Here is a 27,896-nt window from a genome sequence, read left to right as displayed (position 1 = left end):
GGAAAAGTGGCTAGTAGGTGGTGAGATTCCAAAAGGCTCACCAAAATGTTTAAGTAACTATGGGGCTGTTGGCCCTGCATCTATTACAGCAAAGATCCTTACCCTCTGGATTATGCTGGACAAAACCCACCGTCTCGGTTTGGCAGAGCAAAGAGATTAGTTCAAACCCAACATAAGTGAGTTCTTTAAATTCTATAAAGCAGTCAGTGTCGTGGAGGAGGCCTCTAACCCTACTGGCAGTGATTGGAGGCTCTCTGGAGGGGGCCTTAAGTTGGCCATAGGCTTCTGATGCGAGGCACTGCCCTAGGTCCCACATTAATATGCCAGTAGAGCTGTAATTATCTCCATGTGTTACGGAACCAAACTTGGTTCCGCTTGCCAGCGGGCAGTAAACCCAATCTACTGACACTGGGATGTGGTGAAGGAAAGTGCATCATTTATTGCAGGGCACCAAGCCAGGAGTCCAGGTAGCTAGTGCTTAATAGACCTGAACTCTCCGAAAGGTTTTTAAAGACTGGGTGAGGGAGGGGGCTTGTGGGGTATGTGATCAGCTCGTGGACGTTCTTCTGATTGGTTGCTGGTGAGGTAATTTGGAATTGACATCATTAAACTTCTGGTTCCAACCAGTCTGGGGTCTCCCTGCTTGTGGGCAGCATAGAGTTAACTTCTTCCACCCGGTGGGGGTTTCAGTATCTGCAAAACAGCTAAAAGGACGTGGCTCAGAATATTATCTACAGCCCTTGAGGAGGAACTAAAGGTCCTTGACTTTGTTTAATAGCTAAACTATCATTATTTTGTCTTGCTTGGCTGTTTTCCCTTTTTTCTGCATTTTCTCTCATCTCTGATAAAATTTATTCTGTGTAACTCGATGAAGACCTAGAAGGCTAAAGTTTTTCAACAGACAAGAGGCAGGCAGAGGACATTGGTGGTGGGGGTGGGGGGTGGGGGGGGTTGTATGTTCCCGGAAGGCCCTATAGGGTCCTGCTCAGTTACACATGTTCCAGGTTCTCTAGAAAATAGAGGCCTCCCATAAGCACTGATCATATGGCACTCCACTGAGGTGCCTGTTATGGCTCTGGTCCTGGAAACAGCACCCCAGCAGCTCAGCCTGGCTGCTCACACTTACTTGTGGTATGATGGAGCCAAACCTTGGCCCTTGGGCTTATGCCTCCTGGTGGAGATATGATATTTTTTTCTTCAGTCCTTTGAGAGATGCTGTGGTGCTGGAGGAGCCATCCTCTCCAACACCTTAGTTCCCTGGGTACTTGCTTGGGATTAACTGAATGCACAGACAGCTCTGGGGAGTACATAGATTAAGGATGACAATACACCCTGGTACATGATGGAGCTCAGTAGAGAACTGCTGCCCTTCATCCCTTAATTGGGACAGCCTTGATGGAGAACCAAACCCAACCATCACCACACATAACCAAACATCAGGCAGTCATCAGGGGTGAGTTGTACAGATCTTTCTTCATCGTTTTTTTTTTTAATATACTTCAGCTTTTTTTTTTTTTATAAATACGCTTTCCTTGTTGGTTTTATTTATTTTTAAAATTTTATTTATTTATTTATTTTTGCCTGCATTGGGTCTTCATTGCTGTGCGTGGGCTTTCTCTAGTTGCGGCGAGCGGGGGCTACTCTTCATTGCGGTGCATGGGCTTCTCCTTGTAGGGCTTCTCTTGTGGAGCACGGGCTCTAGGGATGTGGGCTTCAGTAGTTGTGGCATGCGGGCTCAGTAGTTGTGGCTTGTGGGTTCTAGAGCGCGGGCTCAGTAGTTGTGGCTTGTGGGTTCTAGAGCGCAGGCTCAGTAGTTGTGGCTTGCGGGCTCTAGAGCGCAGGCTCAGTAGTTGTGGCGCATGAGCTTATTTGCTTTATGGCATGTGGGATCTTCCCGGACCAGAGATTGAACCCGTGTCCCCTGCATTGGCAGGCGGATTCTTAACCCCTGTGCCACCAGGGAAGTCCCCCAGGCTTCAGCTTTTTTACATCAGTTTAGATATAGCAAAAAACTGATCAGAAATTATATAGCGAGTTCCCACATAACCCTTCTCTATCCACACAGTATTCACTTAAAAAAAAATCTTGTATGACTGGTACATTTGTTACAATTGCTGAACCAATACTGATGCATTAAAGTGCACAGATTACATTAGTCTGGGCTTTTTGTATTGTATTATATAATGTATGTAAAATGTATGGGTTTGGCAATTACATGTGTCCATCATTTATGCACATGTAGTGTAGTTTCACTTCCCTAAAAATACTCTGTGCTTCACGTATTGATTCATCTCTTTCTCTGACCCCCAAATCCTTAAGAACCAAAGATCATCTTACTGTCTTATGCTTTTGTCTTTTCCAGATCATCATATGCTTGGAATCATACAGTATATAACCTTGTTAGATTGCCTTCTTTCAGATAGCAATGTACTTTTTAAGCTTCCTCTATGTGTTTTCATGGCTTGATACCTCATTTCTCTTTATCACTGAATAGTATTTCGTCCTAAGGATATATCACTGATTGTTTTTTTATTTTGTTTGTTTTTTTTTGCGGTACGTGGGCCTCTCGCTGTTGTGGCCTCTCCCGCTGCGGAGCACAAGCTTCTGGCGCGCAGGTTCAGCGGCCATGGCTCACGGGCCCAGCCGCTCCGTGGCATGTGGGATCCTCTCAGAGGGCACGAACCCGTGTGCCCTGCATCGACAGGCGGACTCTCAACCACTGCACTACCACGGAAGTCCCATCCACTGATTATTTATTTGAGTCTTGAAGGCTATCTTGCTTAACTCTAACTCATGTCAGTTATGAATAAACCCCCTCCAGATATTCATGTACAGGTTTTCTGTGAACATAATATTTCAACTCATGTGGATAAATAGCAAGGAGTGTGATTGCTGGATCTTACTGTACATACTCAGAGTATATTTTCTTGATAGGAAGCTCCTGTTTTTCATTGTAGGGGTACCAAGTTCCTTTCCCCTCAGCAATGAATGAGGATTATCTTCATATCTTCACCAATATTTGGTGTTCGAGTGTTTCGAATTTTAGTCATTTATAACTGTGTCCTGATACCTCATTGTTTTATTTTCCATTCCCCATTGACATTTTATATTGGGTATGTTTTCATGTAGCCTATTTCTTTTCAGTATATCTTCTTTGGGGAGCTGTTCAGACATTTTGCCTATTTTCAATTAGGTTTTTTTCTTCTTACTGTTGCACTTTAATAGTTCTTTGGACATGTTAAATACCAGTCATTTGTCACATAAGTGTTTTGCAAAGATTTTCTCCTACTCTCTGACTTGCCTTTTCATTCTCTTAATGCTGTTTTTCTCAGAGCAAGGTTTTTTCCCTTTCAGTGAAGTGAAATTATACCTTTTTCTCTTTTACAGACCTTGCATTTGGTGTTATATTGAAAAATTCATCACTAAACCCAAAGTCACCTACATTTCCTTCTATATTATTTTCTAGGAGTTTGTTCCTTTTGCATTTTACATTTAGATCTGTGATGTGTTTTGAGTTATTTTTTATGAAATGTGTAAGGCCTGTGTCTACATTTGTTGTGTTTCTATGTGCATGCATGTGTTTTATGTGAATATCCATTATTTCCAGTGCTATTTGTTTAAAGGATTTCCTTTTCATTTGAATTGCCTTTCCATCTTTGTTCAAGTTCAGCTGAGTACATTTGTGTGGGTCTGTAGGAAAGCAATTGATTAACCCTTAATCTCAGTCTCTTATTAATTCCAGGAGGTATCTCTGTCGTTGTGGATCCTTTCAGATGTTTCACAGGGATAATCATGTTATACAAACAAATGTTGTAGATTTAGCTACAGGATTCATGAAGATGTTCATTCTCAAGAACTGAAAGTTCCCTCTATTCGTAGTTTGTTTTCATAAATGGATGTTGGATTTTATCAAATCCTTTTTCATTTTCATTTCCCCCTCTGTTCCTTTCTGTTATTTGTACTATTTCTCTTCCCTCTTTTCTTAATTATCCTGACTAGATTTTTATCAATGTTATTAATCTTGTCAAAGAAACAAAGTTAACATTTTTTTCTCCATCGATATCTCACAATTATGTTGTTACTTTTTCTCTCACAATTATGTTGTTACTTTTTTCTAAGTCTTATTATTTCTTTTATTCTGCTTACTTCACATTTTATATGCTCTTCTTTTTATCATTTCCTAAGGTACATGCTTTTAAATTGTTGTTTATACATCTTGGTGTTTTCCAGTATATTTGTTTTATGGCATAAATTTCCCTCTAGGCACTGCTTTTGCTGCATCCCACATCCTTTGAAACATTGTGTTTTCATTTCATTTAGTTCTAAATTTCATTTTTCTTGAGACTTCTTTGATCTTATGTATTATTTCAAAGTGTATTGTTGAATCTCCACGTATTGAGGGGTTTTCCAACTCTCTTGCTGTTATTGATATCTATTTCTTTTTTATTGTTGTTTTATGTTATTTATATCTAGATTAATGCCTTTGAAGTCTAAGAGCAGAGTTTGTATGATTTTTGTTTTTACAGATTTGTTAAGGTATGTTTTATATTCCAGAATATGTTCTGTGTTGGTGAATGTTCCATGTGAACTTGAGAAGAATGTGTATTCTGCCCTTGTTCCATAAAGCATTCCATAGATTACAATTAAATCGAGTTGTTTTATAGTGCTTGTTCAGTTCAATTCTGTCCTTCCTGATGTTCTGCCTGCTGAAATTTATAGCTTGTGATAAGTGGGTGTTGATGTACGACTATAATAATGTATTTATGTATTTCTACTTGCATTCTTTCAGGCCTTGCTTTATTTATTTTGCCCCTTTGTTGTTACGAATGTACACATGAAGGATTCTTATGCCTTCTTGGAGAATGGACCTTTTTGTTATTATGTAAAGCAGCTTTTTATCTCTGAGGTTACCTTGGTCTGAAATCTGCATTGTCTGAAATTGATATACGAATGCCACCTTTCTTTTGATTAGTTTTGGCATGGCGCATTTTTCTCCATCCCATTACCTTTCATCTACCTGTGTCTTCATATTTAAAATGGGTTTTTTGTATACAACATATAATTACAATTTTTAACATCAGATATTACTGTATTTGTCTTTCGTTTGTTTTGAGACCATTAATGATTGAAGTGGTGATTAATACAGTTGAATTAATATCTACCACACATTATCCTGTTTCTATTTGTTGCCCTTGCTCTTTCTTTCATTTGCCTTCCCCTTTTTTCCTACCTTCTCTGGCTTTAATTGAGCATTTTACCCGATTCTTCACTTTATCCTCTCTTAGCCTATCGATTACATGTTAAAAAAAAAAAACTTTTAGTGGTTGGTCTTTTTTATATGTATATAAATTATGTATGTACTTATTTATGGCTGTGTTGGGTCTCCGTTGCTGCATGTGGGCTTTCTCTCTAGTTGCGGCAAGCGGGGCCTACTGTTCATTGAGGTGCATGGGCTTCTCACTGCGGTGGCTTCTCTTTGTTGCAGAGCATGGGCTCTAGGCGCACGGGCTTCAGTAGTTTTGGTGTGTGGGTTCAGTAGTTGTGGCTCGCGGGCTCTAGAGCTCAGGCTCAGTAGATGTGGCGCACGGGCTTAGTTGCTCCCCGGCATGTGGGATCTTCCCAGACCAGGGCTCGAACCCATGTCCCCTACATTGGCAGGTGGATTCTTAACCACTGCGCCACCAGGGAAGTCTCTAGTTGTTGGTCTTCAGTTTTCAGTATACATTTAGAACTAACCCACATCTTCTGTCGAGTAACACTATACATCTTCAGTGGTTGTATAGGTACCTCATACCACACTATTCTTCATTCCCCCCTTTCTTATTTCACTTATCCATGAGGTTTTCATTCCAATGTCATTGTTGTTAATATTATTTTACATAAAGTGTCATCTGTTATATATGATAATATAAAAAATGTCTGTGCCTCTTCTAATCCACCTTCATCATTTGTATTTTTTCTGATGAATTTTGAATGTTTCTTTCAAAGTAGGTTAACTAATGACAAATACCCTCAATTTTTGTTTCAGAAAGTCCTTATTTCTTCTTTATTTTTTAGAATAATTGTGCTTGATATAGAATTCTAGATGGTTTTTTAATTTCAAAACTTTAAGTATTTCAGTCCACTCTGTTCTTGTTTGTTTTCTGAAAAGAAGTCCAATTTAATCTAATTTGTTTTGTCTATACCTGAGGTGTGTTTCCTCCTTTAGATTCTTAAAATATACTCTTTTTGCCTTTGTTTTTCTCTAGTTTGAATATGGTATACTTTGGTCTCCGTTTCAGGTGTTTTCATGTTTAGTGTTTGCTGAGCTTCATGGTCTACGTTTGTTGTTTATCATTAATTTTAGGAAAATCTCAGGGATTGTTACTTATATTTTCTGTTTCTTTCTGTGTTTCTTTTCTCTTAGTTATTTTATCATGTGTATTTTACTTTTTTTTTTTTTTTTTTTGTGGTACGCGGGCCTCTCACTGTTGTGGCCTCTCCCGTTGCGGAGCACAGGCTCCGGATGCACAGGCTCAGCGGCCATGGCTCACGGGCCCAGCCGCTCCGCGGCATGTGGGATCTTCCCGGACCGGGGCACGAACCTGTGTCCCCTGCATCGGCAGGTGAACTCTCAACCACTGCGCCACCAGGGAAGCCCTCATGTGTATTTTAAATCTTGTGTTACAGAAGGTTATGCTAAGGTTTATGGATATTGTATTCTATCTCTTTTTTTCTTTTGTTTTTGCATTACACTCCGGTAAAACTTTTTTGTTCCAGTACAGGCCTTAAGAACAGAATATTTTGGGCATATTTCAAAAACATCTTTATTTTTTCTTTCCTAGTTTTGGAGACATCAGTTTGCCCTTTGAAGTCACTGGTCTTGTGGCTCTAGGAAAACTTTATTTCGAATTTTTTCATTCTCTTCTAGTGAGATTGAGAATCACAGCTTCTAACTTCATGAATTCCAGACTGGAAGTTTGCCAGACAGCAGATAGGGTGTCTGCTCAGGAAACACTCGGTCCTGTAATTGCAGAATGGAGACTTGACATTGTTTTGGAGGACTCCACTGATGAAACCTTTACATATTTTATAATCATGGACCAATTCACCATCAACATATATGGACTTCAGTGAACTCTTTTGCAGTCTGTAGCTCTTATTATCCTGTTCCTCAAGGGAACAGGGTTTGACCAGAGAGAGCTATTCTGGCTATTATCTCAGTATGTATTCTACAATTTGGCTGGAAGAAGTTCTGAGGCACATGAGTGGAGGGATTTTGTGATCTAAGTTGTTATTCCTTTTTCCTTGGGTCTGAGCTCTAAGTTTAGAATAACTTTGTAGCTGCATGAAATTATACATAGAAAGGAAGAACATGGTCTGTGATAATTATTAGACAACTTAAAAGCAGTGCTTCCCCACAAGATTTACATCCAGTCAGGTGTACCTAATTACTTCTACAGGCCTGCAGGACTTTGGGACAGTGTGGCTAGCTTGGCTTTGGTAAAAGTTTGATTTCTACAGGTCCATTGGAGTCTCATGTTTCGTGATAGAACTAGGAAGAAAAGCTTCCTGAATTTTCTTCTCAGGAAACTCATTCTTTGAAAACTCATGCAGACTTGACTCTCTACCTCATGAAGTGCTGTAAATGGTGGATAATAAGGAAGAAGGTGAAATAATTTCCACACACAAAACCAACGTTCTTAAAATGATATTTGTTTCATTCATATAGCATTTCTGTCAGTTCCCTATAATCTCTGGGCTTTCCTATTAATGAGGTATAAGGTATAATGAGATCACAGAAATAATGTGTAAATAACTTCCATGTGTTCATAATGTTGTTAAATTTATGAGGAAGCATTGAGAGAGTAAGTTTCTGATGATCAAGTCATAGAATAATTGTTTGCAGACAACAGAGTTACACGTAACCTTCCTGTAAATGGAGTATAGATGTCTAGTTCTGTCAGTCTCATACATCTTACTGTACACTTATTTGGGATGTTTTAGGATTCAGTGACCTTTGAGGATGTGGCTGTGAACTTCACCCTGGAGGAGTGGGCTTTACTGGATCTTTCACAGGAAAAAGTCTTCAGAGATGTGATGCAGGAAAACTTCTGGAACCTGGTCTCAGTAGGTAAGGATGGTGACTTCCTTTCACCTAGTCACTTAGAGAACAAATCCGTTGTGCTAACTGACATTGTTCTAAGATGTGGAATTGGGGAAGGGAGGATGTTGGTATGTAAACTGGGCTTGGTCACTATAAACAATGGAAACAGGGCTTCCCTGGTGGCGCAGTGGTTGAGAGTCCACCTGCAGATGCAGGGGACATGGGTTTGTGCCCCAGTCCGGGAATATCCCATATGCCGCGGAGCAGCTAGGCCTGTGAGCCATGGCCACTGAGCCTGCGCGTCCGGAGCCTGTGCTCCACAACGGGAGAGGCCCGCATACTGCAAAAAACAAAACAAAACAAAAACAGTGGACACACAATCAAATAATTCTTATTAATTCTAATATTTTGGAATAATTTTTCTGGGTCTGCATTTTAGGAAAAACATGGGAATATCATGACATTGGAGATCAGTACAGAAACCAGGGGGGATACCTAAGGTAAGTCACACTCACAATACAAAGCATTGTGTCAAGTGAGAATCCTGGTAAATTATGAAATTTTTAAAACAAGCAAACAAAACAAATAGCCCCTTCTTCAAATTTAATTTTTAGAAAATTTCTACCAAAAACATTTTCTTAAATGTGACACAAATGTTAGGTGTTTGCAAAATAGTTCACTTGCAAATATTATTAATAAACCCTATATTTGAATATCACTTTAATAGTAGGAAGGGTAAAGTCCTGTTGCAGAGCATTCAGTTTATCCAATTTCTAACAATTCATACAAGGTGGGAAACCTATGCTAATCCTATAAATCATAATAAATACAATAAATACAAGATCAATAAAGAAATCATTAAAAATGTACTTCTCATTTTTCACAGAAGTCCTATGGTAGAGAGACTCTCTGAACGTAAAGACAGTAGTCCATGTGGAGAAAACTTCATCCTTATTCTATCTCTCAATTTCAGGAAGAAATCTACTGGATTAAAACCATGTGAATGCAGTGCATGTGGAAAAGTCTTCATGGATCATTCAACCCTTACTAGACACATGAAATGTCACATTGAACATGAACCAGGAGAGTTTCAAAAACATGGTGACAAGCTATATAAATGTAAGTACTGTGGTAAATCCTTTAATCATTTCACTTCCTTCCTACAGCACAAAAGAAGTCACACTGGAGAGAAACTGTATGAATGTAAAACGTGTTCTAAAGTATTTAGTACTCTCAATTATCTTCAAATACATGAAAGAACCCACACTGGAGAAAAACCCTATAAGTGCAAGGAATGTGGGAAAGCTTTCACGTGGCTCATAACCTTTCAAAAACATGATAACACACACTGGAGATGGACCTTATAATGTAAGGAATGTGAGAAAGTATTTATTAATTGCAGTTCTCTTAAAGTACATGAAAGGAATCACACTGGAGGGAAACCCTATCAGTGTAAACAGTGTGGTAAAGGCTTCAGTTATTTCAGTTCCTTCTGAATACACAAAAGAAGTCACACTGGAGAGAATGTATATGTATGTAAAACATGTTCTAAAGCATTGAATAGTCCTGGTTCTCTTCGAAATCATGAAAGAATCCACACTGGAGAAAAACCCTATGAGTGTGAGGAATGTGGGAAAGCCTACACATGGTACAATAACTTGCAATATCACATGATAACACACACTGGAGATGGACCTTATAAATGTAAAGAACGCGAGAAAGTGTTCCTTAATCCCAGTTCTCTTAAAATACATGAAAGGAGTCACACTGGAGAGAAACTCTATCAGTGTAAAAAATGTGGTAAAATTTTTTTTTTTTTTTGCGGTACGCGGGCCTCTCACTGTTGTGGCCTCTCCAGTTGCGGAGCACAGGCTCCGGACGCACAGGCTCAGTGGTCATGGCTCACGGGCCTAGCCGCTCCGCGGCATGTGGGATCTTCCCGGACCAGGGCACGAACCCATGTCCCCTGCATCGGCAGGCGGACTCTCAACCACTGCGCCACCAGGGAAGCCCCGAGATTTGATACTTTTATATATTACAAAATGATTAGGGTAAGTCTAATTACCATCTGTCATCATATAGAGTCATTCTAGTATTATCAACTATATTCCCTCTGCTGTACATTACATTCCCGTGACTTATTTATTTTATAACTGTAAGTTTGTACCTCTTCATCTCCCTCACCTACTTCACTCATTTCCCACCCCGTTCCCCTCTGGCAACCACTAGTTTGCTCTCTGTATCCATGGATCTGTTTCTGTTTTGTTTGTTTTGTTTTTTACATCACACATATAAGTGAAATCATACAATGTTTCCAAACAATTTCTTAGCATAGAAATAATTATTAACTGACACTTACTTTCTGAAAGGAATAGATATTTGTGGGGTGTTTTTGAACTAGAAAATTGCCTAAAAATTTCCTTCCATGCTTTACACATAAACACTGGATTGAATGATTTTTCTGTATTGTTCAAACCCTGGGTTTCTGTGTTTAAAGTATCAGTGGTGGTCCAGATCAACTATGTGGGAAGAAAAGCTCAAGGTCAGTTTCTCTAAGCTAAGGCCCCCTTGAGCCTGCAAAGGGAAGTACTTGAAGGCCCAGTTTCTTCCTGGGGAGCCCCCCTCTGCACGTGTCCTACCTGCTCACACTCAGCACAGAAGGAACTTTTGTACCGAGAGAAGCTACAGAGACCTGGAAAGCTGGGGATGAGCATGGGATGGTGGGTATGGGTTTGGGGAGGTGATGCCCTTTCTGAGGTTCTAACTGTGGCTGTAGAGGTAGGCTTGAGCTTTGCATCCACAGTGTAGGTGCACTTAGTAATCTGAGTACATTGAGAAAGACTGTGAAGGTCAGGAGTTCTGTCTTCTAGACAAAGGGTTTATGAGTTGGGGAGTTCATTTGAATCACAACCTTAAATTGAATCCAGCCAAGAGTTTTCTCACTTGTGAGAACTGAAGCCTTAGGGAGTATTTTCATCATGCCCTGAGAAGAGGGTGTGCAGAGCTCCCAGAGTTCGTTCATGTGGTTGGTCAGGTGTCCCCCCCATCCTCCATCACCAGGGATTGACTCTAGGGGTTGTATTCCAGCAGCAGAGACTGGACTGCAAGCTTGGGAATCTGGGTTTTCTTCTGAACTATAGGGAAACACCTGATTCAAACATTTGCATTTATTTCCTTGTATACCTTTATATATTGAATATTGCAGCTCTTAACTTTGTTTTCCTTTGGTAATTTGTGATATTATTTCCTGTGAATGTATGAGATTTTTCTTTGTTGGGCTTTGAAAATGTAGGCTGACTGAGATACAATGGAGGTAAGGCAAGAAATTCTGGAACCAAACAGAATTTTATTTTTATTTTAATTGCTATGAGAAAAACTACTTAAAACTTATATAAATCTTTGAGAGGTCTAATACATTTTATGGATTAGTCCCAAATCCTGTTACTAACCAGGGTTCTTAGCCTCCTTAACCAATAGAAATTGATAAGAGGCCAGACAGGAAATTCAGGCAGGGCTTTATTGGGGCCTCTGCTGTAGCAGGAGGGAGCGAAAACAAGTAACAGCCTCCCTTGCTCACTCCCTGGGGGGTTGGGTGAGTGGGCAGCTGGTACCTTATATGCGGTCGTTCTGGATGGGTGGCTTAGGTGGTCTGCCTTCTCCTTTGGTGGTGCTGTGTGGGTTTTGGTCTTTTTGTATCTTATTGTTCAGAATTTGCCCCAACTTCACATACATGCATTTATGTTAGTCCCTTAAGTCTCTTTGTATTTTGTTGCTTGTCCCTTACAGTTTGTATTTTGTTGCTAGAGGTTTGTCCAGATGCAAGCACTGCAGCAAAGGGTCCCAGGTCCCAGCCTGTCTCAATCCTTAGTGCATTATATTATTCATAATAATAATGCATAATAATAATCCCCTGGAGTAAGATATAAGGAGAAACTATAAAGCTTCTTATGGTTTATAGTGTTTATAAAGTTTGTAGTTTATAGTGCTTCTTAGTTAGAAAGAGATTTGAAATTTTTCTCTATTTTATGGTTAAAACTTATATAAGAGTTAGTGTTTAAAGGATTAAATCTTAGAATGGTGTCCTTATAGAAAAGTAAAAATTAAATGAATTAAAAATTGTTTTAAAAAGCAAAAGCAAGTTAATTAAAAATAAAGTCTATTGAATAGACAAATATGGTTTATATAAATTACTCTGCTTATTTTAAATAATCGTACAACAGTTAGCAAAATTCTGTAAGATAAGAAGGTCTAAATTAGACTTAGTGTCTGAACATTTTGTTTTCCTCCAGTTTTGTTGCTTCAGCCACCCCCAAAAAACTAGTGGTGATCATTTCTTGAGTATCCTGTGTTTCTTTATCTAAAAAGAAGCATTTGCAAATGCATATTTTTCTGACCCATCTTTGAACTTGTAATGAGCCCACACTTTTTGATATTTGACTGCTCTCAGCTTAAGCCTCATTCCCCAACACCACCCCCCGAACCCCACCCTGTGCTGCTTGAGAGGCCTGCCCTGCCCTCACCTGAAACTTCAATTCTGTGATTCATAAGCCTTTTCCTACCCTGTGTGTGTGTGTGTGTGTGTGTGTGTGTGTGTGTGTATGCCACACTGGCATTACTCAACATGGGAACCACCCCTCTGCAGGTGACCATACAGTTGGTGCAGTGAGCAGCAGCATGTCCAGACATGACCACCACCCGTGGGTCTGTCTTCTCCTGCTCTGACTCTCTAACCTGCTCTGCTGCTTGATGGGGGCGGGTATTGTGGGCTGCTTCTTGCTGGGGAGCTCGAGTTGTGAGCTGTGCTGCCCTGTGTTGCATTATTGACCATACCAAGCCTCAGTTCTAGGTTAAGTGGACCAGAATTGACAGTCGAGAATTCCTAGGCATCTGGGAGCAGGAGTATGGGATTTAGTCATCCTTAAGTTAATCCTAAATCAGTTTCTTTGCCTGAATTATTGGTGTGTTAGAGTGAATCTGTGACAGAGAATAGGTTGGCCCTAACCCATCATATCATTGATGAGAGAGGGAAACTATACCCTGTGCAAGAGATGAGCACATTGGGTAATTGCTCTGAAAGAACAAGTATTTAAAAAAAGAAAGAAAGAAAGAAAACATGGGGGAAAGGCAGCCATTGAGATGGTGGGCTGAATCCACACTCCTAATACCAGAGGACTTCCCAGGACGCTTTAGTACCTCTGCTGCTGCTGCCTCTGTGGTAACAAAGATCCCCACCATCAGGTTTATGGGAGACAACAACCATGGCCTCACTGTGGCACAGCAAAGCTTAAGCAGTCCTTAAGCTTTATACTAAACAAAATTCAACTGATAAATTTAAAATATCTTATTGGCTTTATTCAGAGATTCATGCATCAGTCAGCATCTCATCTAGCAGAAAGGAACTTCGAAGAGCTGCACAAAAAGCTGCACAAAATGGAAGGCTCAGGTAGGCAGAAGGGAGTGGGGACAAAGAACTTTAATACTATGGAAAAGTGGATTGGTCTGGCAAGGTATCAGTACTATTCCTTTAGGGGATAGTAGCGGTCTGTGTGGCAGATTACTTAACTAGTGCTGAACGGGTAATTCCTGATTGATGGTTTAAGATTCCATTTTGGGGACAGCTGAAACTATAATTAACTTGGTTTGGTGACATGCTGCTTAGTATAAGTGATCTCATTTTGAGTGTGTTATCTTGTTTTTAACATTTACAAGGTAACAGTCGTCATGGGGGATGGCACTTTTTTGTGGCTCTCTAGATGAAAAAATTGACAAATACCAGGGTAGAGAGCATACCACCTCCCCGGCAGTACATCCAGTGACCAAAAAAACCCTGGAAAGATAGGAGGAAGAGAACAAAGGAAAAAGAATACGGAAACAAATGTCTACACTTTGACCCAATTGGAAATTCAAAATATCCTAAAAGAATTTACACAACAAAAAGGTTGAAAGGAAAGACAAAAAAAATTTTTTTGAAGAAAAAATATATGGGGCTTCCCTGGTGGCGCAGTGGTTGAGAGTCCACCTGCCGATGCAGGGGACACAGGTTCGTGCCCTGGTCCAGGAAGATCCCACATGCCGCGGAGCGGCTGGGCCCGTGAGCCATGGCCGCTGAGCCTGCGCGTCCGGAGCCTGTGCTCCGCAATGGGAGAGGCCACAACAGTGAGAGGCCCGCGTCCCGCAAAAATAAAAAAAGAAAAAATATATGAAAGGACACTATTCTGCTTTTGGGCCTCTACATCACATGTTCTGAATTAATTTTACCTTTTGCTGTAATGCACTCATTCACAAACCTTCATGCAAATAATACTAGGGCTCAAAGTGGGATACTTGGGAATCCCACAAAATTTAAGCAAGGTATCCTGGATAATTTTAGGGGAGTTAACTAAATATCATAGAGAGGACAAATGGATATGTTTCACCTTGACCATGAGGACTAAATTCCTCTTGGTCATAGCACCCATTGTCTTAAGATATCCCACACTGAGCAGAGGAAGGTCTGAACCATTGAGTTACAAATGAAATTTTAATTTAGTCTTTGACACTTTCAAATTATATAGGGAAAATGGAACCCCACAGGCCATACCTCCCAGTTAAATTATTTAGTCTGTCCCACTATAAATTAAACCTTATATTGGGCCTTGAAGGATTGAAAACCGTTGTGTAACACCTTTTAATGAAGAAGTGATTATTCCTTCTGCTTCTCTTTTTAACAGCCTCATTTAACCTGTTCTTTTTTTTTTTTTTGGCTTGTGGGATCTTAGTTCCCTGACCAGGGATCAAACCTGGGCCCTGGCAGGGGAAAGCGCTGAGTTCTAACCACTGGATTTACAGGGAATTCCCTTAACCTGTTCTTAAATCTGGAAAGAATGAATGACACTTCACACTGGATTACTGTAACTGTGAGGCTGTGGTTACACAAAAAAAACCCTACTCCCTGTCCCCAGGATTATGGAAATTACTGGCTCTACCCATTCAGCAATGTAAATATCCTGCTTTCCCAGATTTGGCTAAGTCTGTTCTGTTCTCTGTCTATTTCAACAGCCTCTCAGCTGCAGTTGCCTTCACTTCTGAAAGGATATGATACACCTTCACCTGGTGCAGTTGCCTTCACCTCTGAAAGGATATGATACACCTTTACCTGGTTACCCTCAGGGAACCTCAGCACCACTGTGAGCATGCATAGTCTCTGCAGGCAGGATCTGAACTGTAGCCACCTTGCTCCAGAAGCACAGGTGTGACATTACACCAATGACATCCTTTTCTGAGGACATCAGAACATAAAAATACTGACAAAAAGAACTCCTAAAAAGTAGACAGGACATTGCTGGTATTTGATGTGAGGCTCCTAGCAGCTTGCTTAAATTCCTAAAAATTATTTGGTAACCTGGGGCCCACTCTACCTGACACAGTGAAGAAATAACTGTTGTCCCTCTCAGCACCCACAACCTTGTCTAGACTCTTCTGGTGTTCTGGAGGCATGTTATTCCTTGTTTATGAATTTTACTTGAGCCCATTTATACCATTACTTGTACATCGGCCTACCTTGAATATTCCCCCTACACAAAAAAACAAAAGGGCTCCGGACTAAGGTCAAACTGCCAGATGACAGGCACTTCCCTTCGTGCCATCAGACACTGATTCACAGTAGAGGCTTCAGTGACCTCGTCTTCTGCCTCTGGAGTGACGATCAGTAACTGCCCTAGGCTCCACGCTATATGCCATTCGAGCTGCAGTTTATCCCTTCTGACAGAGCTGTGCTAAAAACAGCCCTGAGCATGTGACCCTTCACCCAGATTCCCATTATGATTTGGGACCTGTGAACAGCACCCCAAGAGCTCAGCTCAGCTCAGCTATGGAGACCCCCTTCAGGCAAGATACAGCTAAACCTGGGCCCCCTGCCATAACCTACCTGCAGGAGGGGTGGCTTCCCCTCTCCTTGGCCCCTTGCCAGGTGCTAAAGAAGGTCACCACCTTCCCAGACCCCTAGGCTCCCCGTGAGCTCCTTAGGATTCCCTGAGTGAAAAGCAATGGGAGTTTCAGACATTAGAGACAACATCTCCACATTCATACATGATCCAACTCAGGCAGAGTTGCTGCTTTTCATCCCTTATTTGGGACATCCTGATGAAGGATGGGACTCAAGGGTCCACAACTGACCAAAACCAAGGCTGTCGTCTGAGCCCTGATCAGCAACTGGCTTGGACAGCGTGTGTTTACAGGCCCCTGGATGATTGTCTAAGAGTTCGTGGTAAAAGAATTCTGGGAATCTCTTGCCTAACAGGTACAATATAAATCAAAGTAACACTTGTCTGTGTATGTACTAAGGCCTCGCCAGGACCCTCTTATCCACGTCAGAGTCCCAGGCACTACTGATAGTAACCAAGGCACTCATTTCACTTCTCAGAATATCCAGGGCTGGGCTATGGAACACAGCATTCAATGTAGTTTTAACCTCTCTTCCAGGTCTCAGGGTCCAGGCCTCATAAGAGCATCGTAATGCCTCATTGAAATAAATTCAAATCAGTTGAATGAAAGATGGCCCTTTTCAGTTATCAGTCATCTAAGATGAATGTTAATGTATCTGTCTTTATCTTTTTTTTTCCTAACAGACTTTTATTTACAGCAGTTTTTGGTTTACAGAAAACTTGATCAGAAAGTAAAGAGTTCCCACATAACCTCTGTTCCTCCACGTAGTTTGTCCTATTTTTAATATTTTGTATTACTGTGGTGTATTTGTTACATTCGATGAACTAGTATTGATGCATTAAAATCTACATGTAAGATTGCTTTGATTCTGTGTTATACAATCTCTGGGCTTTGACATCGTGAAATGACATGTGTCTATCGTTTCTGTATCATGTACTTTCACTGCTCTAAAAATCTCTTGCGCTACACCTCTTTATTCCTCCCTCCCACCCCAAAATCACTGGCAACCAAAGATCTTTCACTTTCTCATAGTTTTGGCCTTTCCAGAACTATACAATCACTTAGCCGTCTTATTTTAAGGTTTCTCCATATCTTTTTGGCCTGATACCTCATATCCTTTTTTAAAAATAATCTTTATTTTATTTTTAATACTAAGTTTATATCATCACTTTCATGACGTTGTTTTTGTTGTTGTTGTTGCTGCACCGCGTGGCATGTGGGATCCCGGACCAGGGATCAAACCCGCACCCCTTGCAGTGGAAGCACAGAGTCTTAACCACTGGAGCACCAGCGAAGTTCCACCTCATATCCTTTAATAATATTAAATATTAATAGCTTAATATTAAAAATATTTAATAATATTTCATCAAATGGATGTTCCCATTGTTATTTTTTTCTGTTATTTATTGGAGGATATCTTGGTTACCTGTACGTCCTGGCAATCATGAATAAAGCTCTTATAAAAATTTTATGTAGGTTTTTTTATGAATGAAAGTCTCAACTCATTTGGGGAAATAGGAAGGAACCTGCTTGCTGGAGTGCCTGGTAAGCATAGGTTTAGTTTTAAGAAACTGCCTGTTTTCCAAAGTAGGCATATCATTTCACATTATCACCAGCAGTGAGTGAGGGTTCATGTTGCTGCACATCTTCTCCATCATTTGGTGTTTGTTCTTGATGTTTTGATTTGAGCCATAATAGTGTCTAGTAGTATCTCATTCTTCTTTTATTTGCAACTCCTGTTGACATATGATGTTGAGCATCTTTTCTTATGCTTATTTACCATTCATATATCTTCTTTGGTGAGGTATGTGTTCAGATATTTTGTCCATTTTTAATTGTTTGATATATTGATTTACAAGAGTTCTTATAAATGGACATGTTGAATACCAGTCCTTTACAAGAGAAGTGTTTTACAAAGATTTTCTCCCAGACTTCAGCTTGTGTTTTTAATCTCTTAACACTGCATTTCACAGAACAAGTTTTCATTTTAGTGAAGTCAAACTTACTATTTTTTTCTTTCATTGATCTTGCTTTTGGTGTTGTTTCTAAAAATTTATCACCAAAGCCAAGATCACCTAGATTTTCTCCTGTGTTATCTTCTAGGAGTTTTGTAGTTTTGCATTTTACATAAGATCTATAATCCATTTTCAGTTAATTCCTGTGGAAGGTTTATGATTTGTGTCTAGGTACATTGATTGATTGATTATGTGGTAGGGTTTTTTTGATGTTGTTTTTGTTTTTGGCAGGTGGCTATCTAGTTTCCCTGGCACTATGTGTTGAAAAGACTGTTTTTTTCCATTATATTGCTTTTGATTCTTCGTCAAAGATCAGTTGACTATATTTGTTTGGAACGATAGGACAGCACTGACTTTTGTATATTAACCATTTATGATCTATAGGAAGGTGTTGACTTTTGTATAACCATTTATCCTTCAACCTTAATCTACTCTCTTATTTTAGTTCAAGAGGTTTTCTTTGTTATTGTTGATTCTTTGAGTTTTTCTCCATAATCATGTCATATGTGACAAAAGACAGTTTTATTTCCTACTTCCCATTCTGTATACATTTTATTTCCTTTCCTTGTATTTTCTTTCATTGGATTAACTTAGACTTCTGGTACAGTGTTGACTAGGACGGGTGAGAGAGGGGCCGTCCATTGCCTTCTTGATCTTATCAGGAAAGCATCTAGTTTCTCACCATAAGTATCATGTTAACCACAGATTTCTTGTAGATGGTCTTTCTCAGGAAGAGGAACTTCCCTTCTATTTGTTGTTTGCTGTCATGTATTTTGTCAAATGCTTTTACAGTTTTATTTTCTCCCTTTTTGTTCCTGATACTAATAATTTCTTTTTTCCCTCTTTTTTTTTCTCAGCTTGTGTACACGTATCTTAATTTTTTTGTTTTGTTTTGTTTTGCAGTACGTGGGCCTCTCACCGCTGTGGCCTCTCCCATTGCGGAGCACAGGCTTCCGGACGCGCAGGCCCAGTGGCCATGGCTCACAGGCGCAGCCGCTCCACGGCATGTGGGATCCTCCCAGACTGGGGCACGAACCCGCGTCCCCTGCATCGGCAGACGGACTCTCAACCACTGCGCCACCAGGGAAGCCCCACGTATCTTAATTTTATTAATATTCTCAAAGAGCCAGCTTTTGGTTTTGTTGGGTTTTCTCCATTGGCTTCCCATAATTTCATTGATTTCTTCTCCAACTTTTATTATTTATCTTCCTGTGGTTAATTTTGGTTTAATTTGCTCGTCTTTTTCTTGTTGTATAAGGTTGAGGTTTAGATCATTAATTACACAGATCTCTTTTTTCAAGTGTATGCCTTCAATGCTATAAATTTCCTTTAAGCACTTTTTGCTAGATCCCACAATTTTAATCAATTGTACTTTCATTTTTGTTTAATTCAAAATAATTTTTAATTGCTCTTGAGTCTCCTTTGATCCATGAGTTATTTAGAAGTGTGTTGTTTAATCTCCAAGTATTTGAGGAGTTCCCAATATCTTTCTGTTATTGATTTCTAGATTAATGCCTTTGTGGTCTGAAAGCATATTTGTTAATTTGTTAAGGTGTGTTTTATGTTATACAATGTGTTTTATCTTCATGAATTTTCCATATGCACTTGAGAAGAATATATATTCTGCTGTTGCTTGATGGAGTTATTTCACAGTTTTCAATTAAATCCAATTGCTGCTGGTTCTCATAATTATTAATGGAGGAGTGTTGAAGTCTCCAGTAATAATAGTGGAGTCATCTATTTCTCCTTGCAGTTCTATCCATTTTTCCCTGGTGTATTTTGCCACTTTATTGTGTGCATAAGCACAAGGATTGCTGTGTCTCCTTAGAGACTTGACCCCTTTATCATTATGTAATGCCCCATTTTATCCCTGTGCTTTATCTGAAATTAGATATTTCAACTATTAAAAAAATTTTTTTTTAATGTTTTGTCCATACCTTGCAGCATGTGGGATCTTAATTCCCCGACCGGGAATTGAACCTGCTCCCCCTACATGGGAATCATGGAGTCTTAACCACTGGACCAGAGTCTTAACCACTGGACTGCCAGGGAAGTCCCCTCAACTATTTCTTACTGTTAACATGATACATCTTTACATATCTTAGTCTTACTCCATCTGTCTTTAATGTTAATGAGAGTTTGTTACAGACAATACATAATTGGGTGTTGTTTTTTTATCCATTCTGTCTGTCTTTCGATTGTTGTATTTAGACCAATGACTTTTAAAGTGATTATTGATACAGTTGCATTAATATCTACAGTAATTTTTGTGGTTTCTAGTTGTTGCCCTTGTTCTTTTTTTTCCCTTTTGTCTTCTGCCTTTTTTCTGTCTTCTCTGGCTTTGAGCATTTTACTTGATTCTATTTTTTCTTCTCCTAGCATATCAATTATACTTTACTTACTTTATTATTGGTTGCTCTTGAATTGTAGTATACATTTACAGTTAACCCAAGTCGACCTTCAAGTATCACTAAACCACTTCACTGGTTGTATAAATTCCTCATATTCCCACTTCCTCTCTTCCTGTCCCTTTCAACATTGCTGTCATTCATTTTGCTTATCCATAAGCGATAATTACCAAATAAATTGTTTCTGGTATTATTTTTATTTTATTTTTTAAATTTTTATTTATTTATTATTTATTTGCGGTACGTGGGCCTCTCACTGTTGTGGCCTCTCCTGTTGCGGAGCACAGGCTCCAGACGTGCAGGCTCAGTGGCCATGGCTCACGGGCCCAGCCGCTCCGCGGCATGTGGGATCTTTCCGGACCGGGGCACGAACCCGTGTCCCCTGCATCGGCAGGTGGACTCTCAACCACTGCGCCACCAGGGAAGCCCCTCTGGTATTATTTTTAATAAGTGTTATCTATCAGATTGATTAAGAACTTTTTAAAGTGATATTTTCCCTTCATTTATTTTTTTCTCAAAAGCTCTCCCTTTATCACTTTCCTTCCTTTTGAAGAATTTCCTTTAACATTTCTTGCAAAGCAGGTGTACTGGTGACAAATTCCCTAATATGTTTGTCTCAAAGTCTTTATAAATTCTTTTTTTTAATAAATTTATTTATTTTAGGCTGCGTTGGGTCTTAGTTGCTGCGCGCAGGCTTTCTCTAGTTGCAGTGAGCGGGCGCCACTCCTCGTTGCAGCACACGGGCTTCTCATTGTGGTGGCTTCCCTTGTTGCAGAGCATAGGCTCCAGGCGCACGGGCCTCAGTAGTTGTGGCTCGCGGCCTCCATAGCACAGGCTCAGCAGTTGTGGCTCATGGGCTCAGTTGCTCCACCGCGTGTGGGATCCTACCGGACCAGGTCTCGAACCTTCATCCCCTGCTTTGGTAGGCGGACCCCTGCTTTGGCAGGCGGATTCCCAACCACTGCGCTGCCCGGGAAGCCCTGTCTCAAAGTCTTTATTTCCCCCTTACCTTTGAAGGATAATTTTGCTCAACAACGAATTCTAGTTAGATCCTTTTTTTCTATCAACACTTGAAATATTTTATTCACAAATGGTGCAGCCACTTGATCAACAGTCAGGCAGTTTCTCAAAAATTAAATCTATAATTATCATATGACCCCCCCCCAGTTCCTTTCCCAGCTATATGACTATGAAAAACATGTGGTCAAACAGAAATTTGTACATGAAATTTATAGCAATGTTACTCATAGTAACCAAAAAGTGGAAATAATCTGAATGTCTATTAACAGATGAAAGGGTAAAGAAAACATTTTATCCATCTAGTGGAATATTATTTGGCCATAAAAATGAATAAAATATTGATCAATGCTACAGCATGGGTATACCTTGAAAAAGCTATGCTGAATGAATGAAATCAATCACAGAAACCATACATTACATAATTCCATTCATCTGAGAGCCCTGAATAAGGAAATCTATAGAGACAGATAGTAGATTAAGGGCTCCTAAGGCTGGATATTGGAGGAGGAAGATGGGATATTGGGAGTGAAAAAGTGAAGGGGAATTTCTTTCTGAGATGATGAAAATCTTCAAAGATCAACTGTGGGAATGATTTTATATATCTGGGAATATACTGAAAACCTTTGAATTGTACTCTTTAATGTGATGCATCGTATGGTATCAACATTGTCTCAATAAAGGTGTTCATATAAATTAAATACATTAAGTTATGCAATTCGATCTTGTAGGCATATAAGAGTTTCCAGATTGATTAACACATCCATCACCACACATGGTTACTTTTTGAGTGGGTGGTGAGATTACTTAATCCACTGTCTTGCCTGATTTCAAGTATACAATGTAGGATACCGTATGTTTTTTTTGGTTTGTTTGTTTGTTTGTTTTGCGGTACGCAGGCCTCTCACTGTAGTGGCCTCTCCCACCGCGGAGCACAGGCTCCGGACGCGCAGGCCCAGCAGCCATGGCTCACGGGCCCAGCCGCTCCGCGGCATGTGAGATCCTCCCGGACCAGGGCACGAACCCGTGTACCCCGCATCGGCAGGCGGACTCCCAACAACTGCGCCACCAGGGAAGCCCCGGGATACCGTATATTAAATCATCACATTGTAAAATACAGGCAGTTTTATTAGTCATACCTCAGTAAAGCTGGTGGGGGCGGGGTGCGGATTTCCAGATACTTCCCTGTTTAGATAAAGACTTACTATTTTTCTTCTATCAGTGAAAATCGGAATCAGTTGCCTTAGGGACATTATAGTCAGTTACATTTTGAAGTTCTCGAGAAACACTGGCAAAATCTGATCTAAAATAAATTTCCTTCCAACGTAAAATGTGAATTTAATGAAACCTGTGTTGACAAAAAAATTAGTCGATCTAAGAAAGAAATGGAAAATTTTATTCGAGCCAAATTGAGGATTATAACCTGGAAGTATACCCTCAGAAAGCTCTGAGAACTACCCACTAGATGTCGAAGCACAGTTATATAAGATTTTGAGGCAGAGAGCTGTACATTAAATGATGTATTACTGACAGTTTACACAATCCAGGTCTACGTGTACAAAGCAAGTATGAATAGTGGGTCATGGGTATTCGTGGCCCCTTACAAGATTAAGCTGGAAGGCTATCTCCTAAGGAGTTATCTTCTTGATACTGGGAGAATGTTGCTCTTTATGCTTGAGCAGGTATTTCTGCCGGTGGGGAGGTTTGGTTGATGCATAATGCTGATACACAATGCACAGTAGAGGGGTAGGAGGAGGCCAAAGGGCAGAGAAAACTTTTTATGTTTAAATTTTCCTTGACTTGCCTTAGAATATGAATTTTTATTTCATCACCTAATAGTTTAATGAGTACATCTCACACCCTGTGGTTAGACTGAGTGCTTGTGCCCAGGCTGGGGCTGTTGGGCTCAAACTTCCCACAGATCCAAGTGCCCTGGGTTTCGTTCACTTAAGTGCCAAATAAGTGGGGGTGGGAAAGGGATGGGTGGAATGCTCAATCCTTGCAAGGATCAAAGATCAAATGCAGCCGGGTTCTTTATTATCAGTGGTGAGATCAAATGCAGCCGGGTTCTTTATTATCAGTGGTGAGATCAAATGCAGCCGGGTTCTTTATTATCAGTGGTGAGATCAAATGCAGCCGGGTTCTTTATTATCAGTGGTGAGATCAAATGCAGCCGGGTTCTTTATTTTCAGTGGTGATGTCACATTTAGTGTCTTGTGTTTCTAAACAAGGGTTGCAGTTCCCTGAGTGGCCTGACAGGCCTATGCCAAGCCCTTGATCCCTAGAGACAGAAGACCCTGTTGTTCCAGTGTGGCCTGGGCCACCCTCGTGCTGTGTGCTTGTTTCACGAAAACTCAAGAATTCCCTGTAAATTGTGACCACATGTTCACGAAGAGCTGGGAGAAAAAAACTGTAGACGCAGCCCCAGACCAGGAGAAAGTTTTTTCTCCATACAAACGATCGTGGCTGGGTCAGGTTCCCACCCACTGGCAGAAGGTGGTTCGGGTGAGCAGCGCATCCTCCCTCCTGTTGTAGCTCAAGCTGAGGGGCGTGGCCCTCCGAGCTATCCAATCAGGGGCGCTGCTGGAGCAGGTGGGTGGGGGCGACGTACCGCACCGGAGTGGACGTCCCTACTGGCGCCGGCCTCGCCGGAGATCGGGTATAGCCTGTGCTTCAACAGTTCCTGGTGAGCGGGCCGCGTTTTGTGTTGCGCTGTGACCTGCACTGGTCGTGGGAGCCGTAGGAAGGACTCAGGGAGACCCAGGAAACCTAGAAATGGTGAGTGTGCTGCCCCTGAGTGTGGAGTCGGGGCGGAGCGTCTGTGGGAACCGTCTGTGGCGGGGCTCGGACCTCAGTCCCCTCCCGCCCGCAGCGTGGACGCTGGGACGGCAGCCGGACCCCGGGCGTCCTGTCCCGTTATTTAGCTCGGCGCCCGACCCCAGAGCTTCGCTGGGCAGCGCTGTGCCTACGTCCCCGCGTCTCCCCAGACTGTGCGGTAACCACGGGGAGGGTCATTAGTGACAATCAGGCCTCGGTCTCTGGGGTTCGTGCGTGGGAGGAGCTGTAGTCTGCGGTGTTCCCGGTCCCTTTCTCCCAGGGGTCACCTGTTTTCTCCTGAGTTTTCCACATATTTGGGAAGCGGAGTCTCAAATCCATGCTCCTGTCCTCCCGCCGTAGCTCTTCCTAGGACTGATAATAAATCCCTAAATGTTCAGATCCCTCACCTCCTTCCCAGAGCCAACTTTCCCTCTCTAATTCACATCATTATAATCAGCTGTCTTCCGGCTGCATGTCTCACAGATCCAATATTTTATCTTTTTTCTCCAGAGCCGTGGAATGCTGTTTTTAAAAGATTTGTATTTGCCTGTGGCTGTTTTCGTGAGAGGAAAGCCGAGAATAACCACTTAGAACTAGGTTGCATCAAATCCTCTTGCCTCTCCCCCTAATCTGTCCTACGCACACACATCCTATGGGAAGTGCTTTGGGTGGAGGTTCTTCTTTGGAAATTTTCCTGGGTGTTTTGTCAGAGCAGCCCCTCTCTGGGTTTGTCACCTTAGAAAGATTTTTTTCACTTATTTAAGTCTCAGTTTTTCAATAGAGGTAAAATGTATTTAATCAATAGAGCTTCAAAGAGAGTATAAAATAGTTCTAAACAGGCAAGAAAGAGGTGAATTTTAGAAGAAAATAATATGTTCCAGTATTACACGTTCCATTTGTATAGGATTCTTTCACTCTTTATTCCCCTGAGCATGTATAGGAAGTTCCTGAGGTCTATTCTTTACTTTTGGGTGTCTTCAAGTAAATTTCCAGGGCTTAGAATTGCAGAGTAGAAGTGTTCCAGTATGATCAGTTGTTTACAAACCAGTTTCTTTCCCTGGAAATAATAATTACGTGACACCTGAATAGATATTTGGGGTTTTCTATTTGAACTCGTCGAAGTGCCTTACAGTTTTCTTCCCTCCTTTCTATGTAAATGCTGGGTTTGAGTGACTTTTGGGATTGTTCACACACTGGCTTTGTGTCATTTAAAGTATCAACGTTGTTCCAGAGCAACTGCAGAGTGGAGCAGCGGCCTGGCCCAAGCTATGGCTCCCATTTTGTCTGCAAAGGGAAATACTTAAAGACCTGTTGGATTCTTCCTGGAGAACCTCCTTCTGCTGGTGTCCTTCCTGGTCACACCCACCACAGAAGGAGTCCTTTATACTGAGAAAAGCTACCAACTCCCTGGAACACTGGGGATGCATGTGCACACGGGGGTGGGAGGTGTGTCGTGATGCTATTTCTGAGTTTGTAGTTGTGGTTCCTTAGGTCTAGACGTTTTTAGGCCTTATGCTGACGTTTTGCATTCAGAATGTAATTGGTGCACATTGAGAAAGTCTGAAGGTCAGGTGTTCTGTCTCATGGACAAAGGGTTGATGAATTTGGGAGTTCATTTGGGTCAGACCCTTAAACAGAATCAGGCTGAGAGTTTCCTCACTTGTGAGAGTAGAAGCCTGGGGGAGGGAGAGCGTCCATGCTTACAGGGGGGAGGACGTATGGAGCTCCCAGTGTTCTTTCTTGTGGCTGCTCAGGTGTCCCTACCCTCCTTCACCAGAGGCTGACACACTGTAGGGGGTTACATCTCAACCAGGAGTGTTTAGAACCCAAGTTGCGATTATGTTCAACTTTGTGAACGTGGTGGTGTTTTTGTTTTCTGAATTGTAGCGAAGCATGCTGCATATCTGTGTTGATTCTGGTTCTCATTGGCATTCGGGGTTATACTATGTGAGTTGGTTGACATATACAGTGTAAGATAAGAAAATTGTGGAACCAGGTAGAATTTTGGTTCCATTTAGGCAGGAGACCCTCAAGATGTGAGATATGGGTGTTTTTAAGTTCTCAGGTGCTTCTTTATTTTTTATTTTTGTGGTACGCGGGCCTCTCACTGTTGTGGCCTCTCCCATTGCGGGGCACAGGCTCCGGACGCACAGGCTCAACGGCCATGGCTCACGGGCCTAGCCGCTCCGCGGCATGTGGGATCTTCCCGGACCGGGGCACGAACCCGTGTTCCCTGCATCGGCAGGCAGACTCTCAACCACTGTGCCACCAGGGAAGCCCTGCTTCTTTCATTTTTTAGGTCAGTGTCTGTCCATGTCTCTAGAGAACTTTGACTTTTAAGAGGCTATACTATTCCTAAGGCAAATGAATTCCTATTTTAATGCATGCGAGGAAAAAGAAGTTGAATTTCTTTTTTCATTGATATGAGGAAAACACCTCAAAGCCTATGGAAATCTTTGAAATTTCTAGTACATTTCAGGGCTTAATTGAAACCCCTAATGTATTATAATATGCTACTCATACTCTAAAATATTTTATGTTAAATATAGTGGAGGGAGGAACTATTACAGATCTTACTCAATTTATGATGGGCTTACATCCCAATAATCCCATCGTAAATTTAAAATATTGATAGTTGAAAATGCATTTAATACACCTTACTTACTGAACATCATAGCTTAGCCTAGTCTGCCTTAAACATGCTCAGAACACTTACATTAGCCTACATTTGGGCAGAATCATCTAACACGAGGCCTATTTTATAATAAAGTGTTGACTGTCTGATGTACTTTATTGAGTACTGTACTGAATGTGAAAAATAGACTGGTTGTATGTGCACAGGATGGTTGTAAGAGTATCTGTTGAAAGTCGAAAAATTGTAAGTTGAAGCATTGTACGTTAGGGCTGTTGATAGAAATCCCGTTTTTTTAGTTGGAAAGGGATTTGTAAATTTTTCATGGTCTGCAGTTTTATATCTGCTAGTGTTTAAAGGGTTAAGTTTTGAAGTAGTTTCTTATGTAGAAAAATTTAAATTTTAAAAATCAAAAGCTAATTTAAAATAATGATTAATCATAGGAAAAGGCAGTGTATGTAAATTTCTCTCCTTGTTTTCAGTAACTAATGCATGGAAAGGTTGATTTTTTTAAAAATTCCTAAGATAGGAAACTAACTTACATATCCTGTTCTACTTCTCTGCTCTTATTCCAGCCACCCTGAAATAACCAGTTTTGATTACTTCTTGATCATTTTGTTAGTGTTTCTTTGTATAAGAACAAACCAGTGCTAATGCTTTCTGGATTTGTTCTTATAATGAGCTGTCGGAGGTCCACATATTTGATGTTTGACTACTGAAAGTTAAGCCTCACCCCTCCCTCTTCCCCTAGTTCTTACCTGGACAGACTGATAAGAAAGCCTGGAGGCTCCTGCCCTGTGAGCTGCTCTTTGCTGAGGAGCTCCTTCTCTGCACTGAGCTGCCCTGTGTGGCATTGCTGACCCCACCAACCCTGGGTTCTATATACAGAGGACACCGAGTTGGAAGTTTAGGTAATTCGTTGTCCTCTCTGAGCAGGAGTATGAGAAAGGCTCCTTTGTTAAAGTGGTCCTCAGTCGATGTGTTGGCTGAAACCTATC

The 27,896-nt window shown here is 41.0% G+C and overlaps 1 protein-coding gene across 1 annotated transcript; it reads left to right on the top strand.

Annotated features, from left to right (window-relative positions):
- Nucleotides 1-59: 59 nt before the first annotated feature.
- Nucleotides 60-24,467, top strand: LOC103087484 (putative zinc finger protein 833). Its single transcript, XM_082931205.1, is given in 7 exon segments — nt 60-137; nt 7,987-8,113; nt 8,526-8,586; nt 8,973-9,886; nt 22,983-23,131; nt 23,985-24,108; nt 24,193-24,467. Coding segments are annotated over 7 exon segments (1,728 nt in total).
- Nucleotides 24,468-27,896: the final 3,429 nt, after the last annotated feature.

Source organism: Lipotes vexillifer, unplaced genomic scaffold (assembly GCF_000442215.2).
Source record: "Lipotes vexillifer unplaced genomic scaffold, Lipotes_vexillifer_v1.1 scaffold469, whole genome shotgun sequence".
Taxonomy (NCBI): Eukaryota; Metazoa; Chordata; class Mammalia; order Artiodactyla; family Lipotidae; genus Lipotes; species Lipotes vexillifer.
Note: the sequence above shows the minus strand (reverse complement) of the source record. Positions and strands in the feature narration are given on the sequence as shown.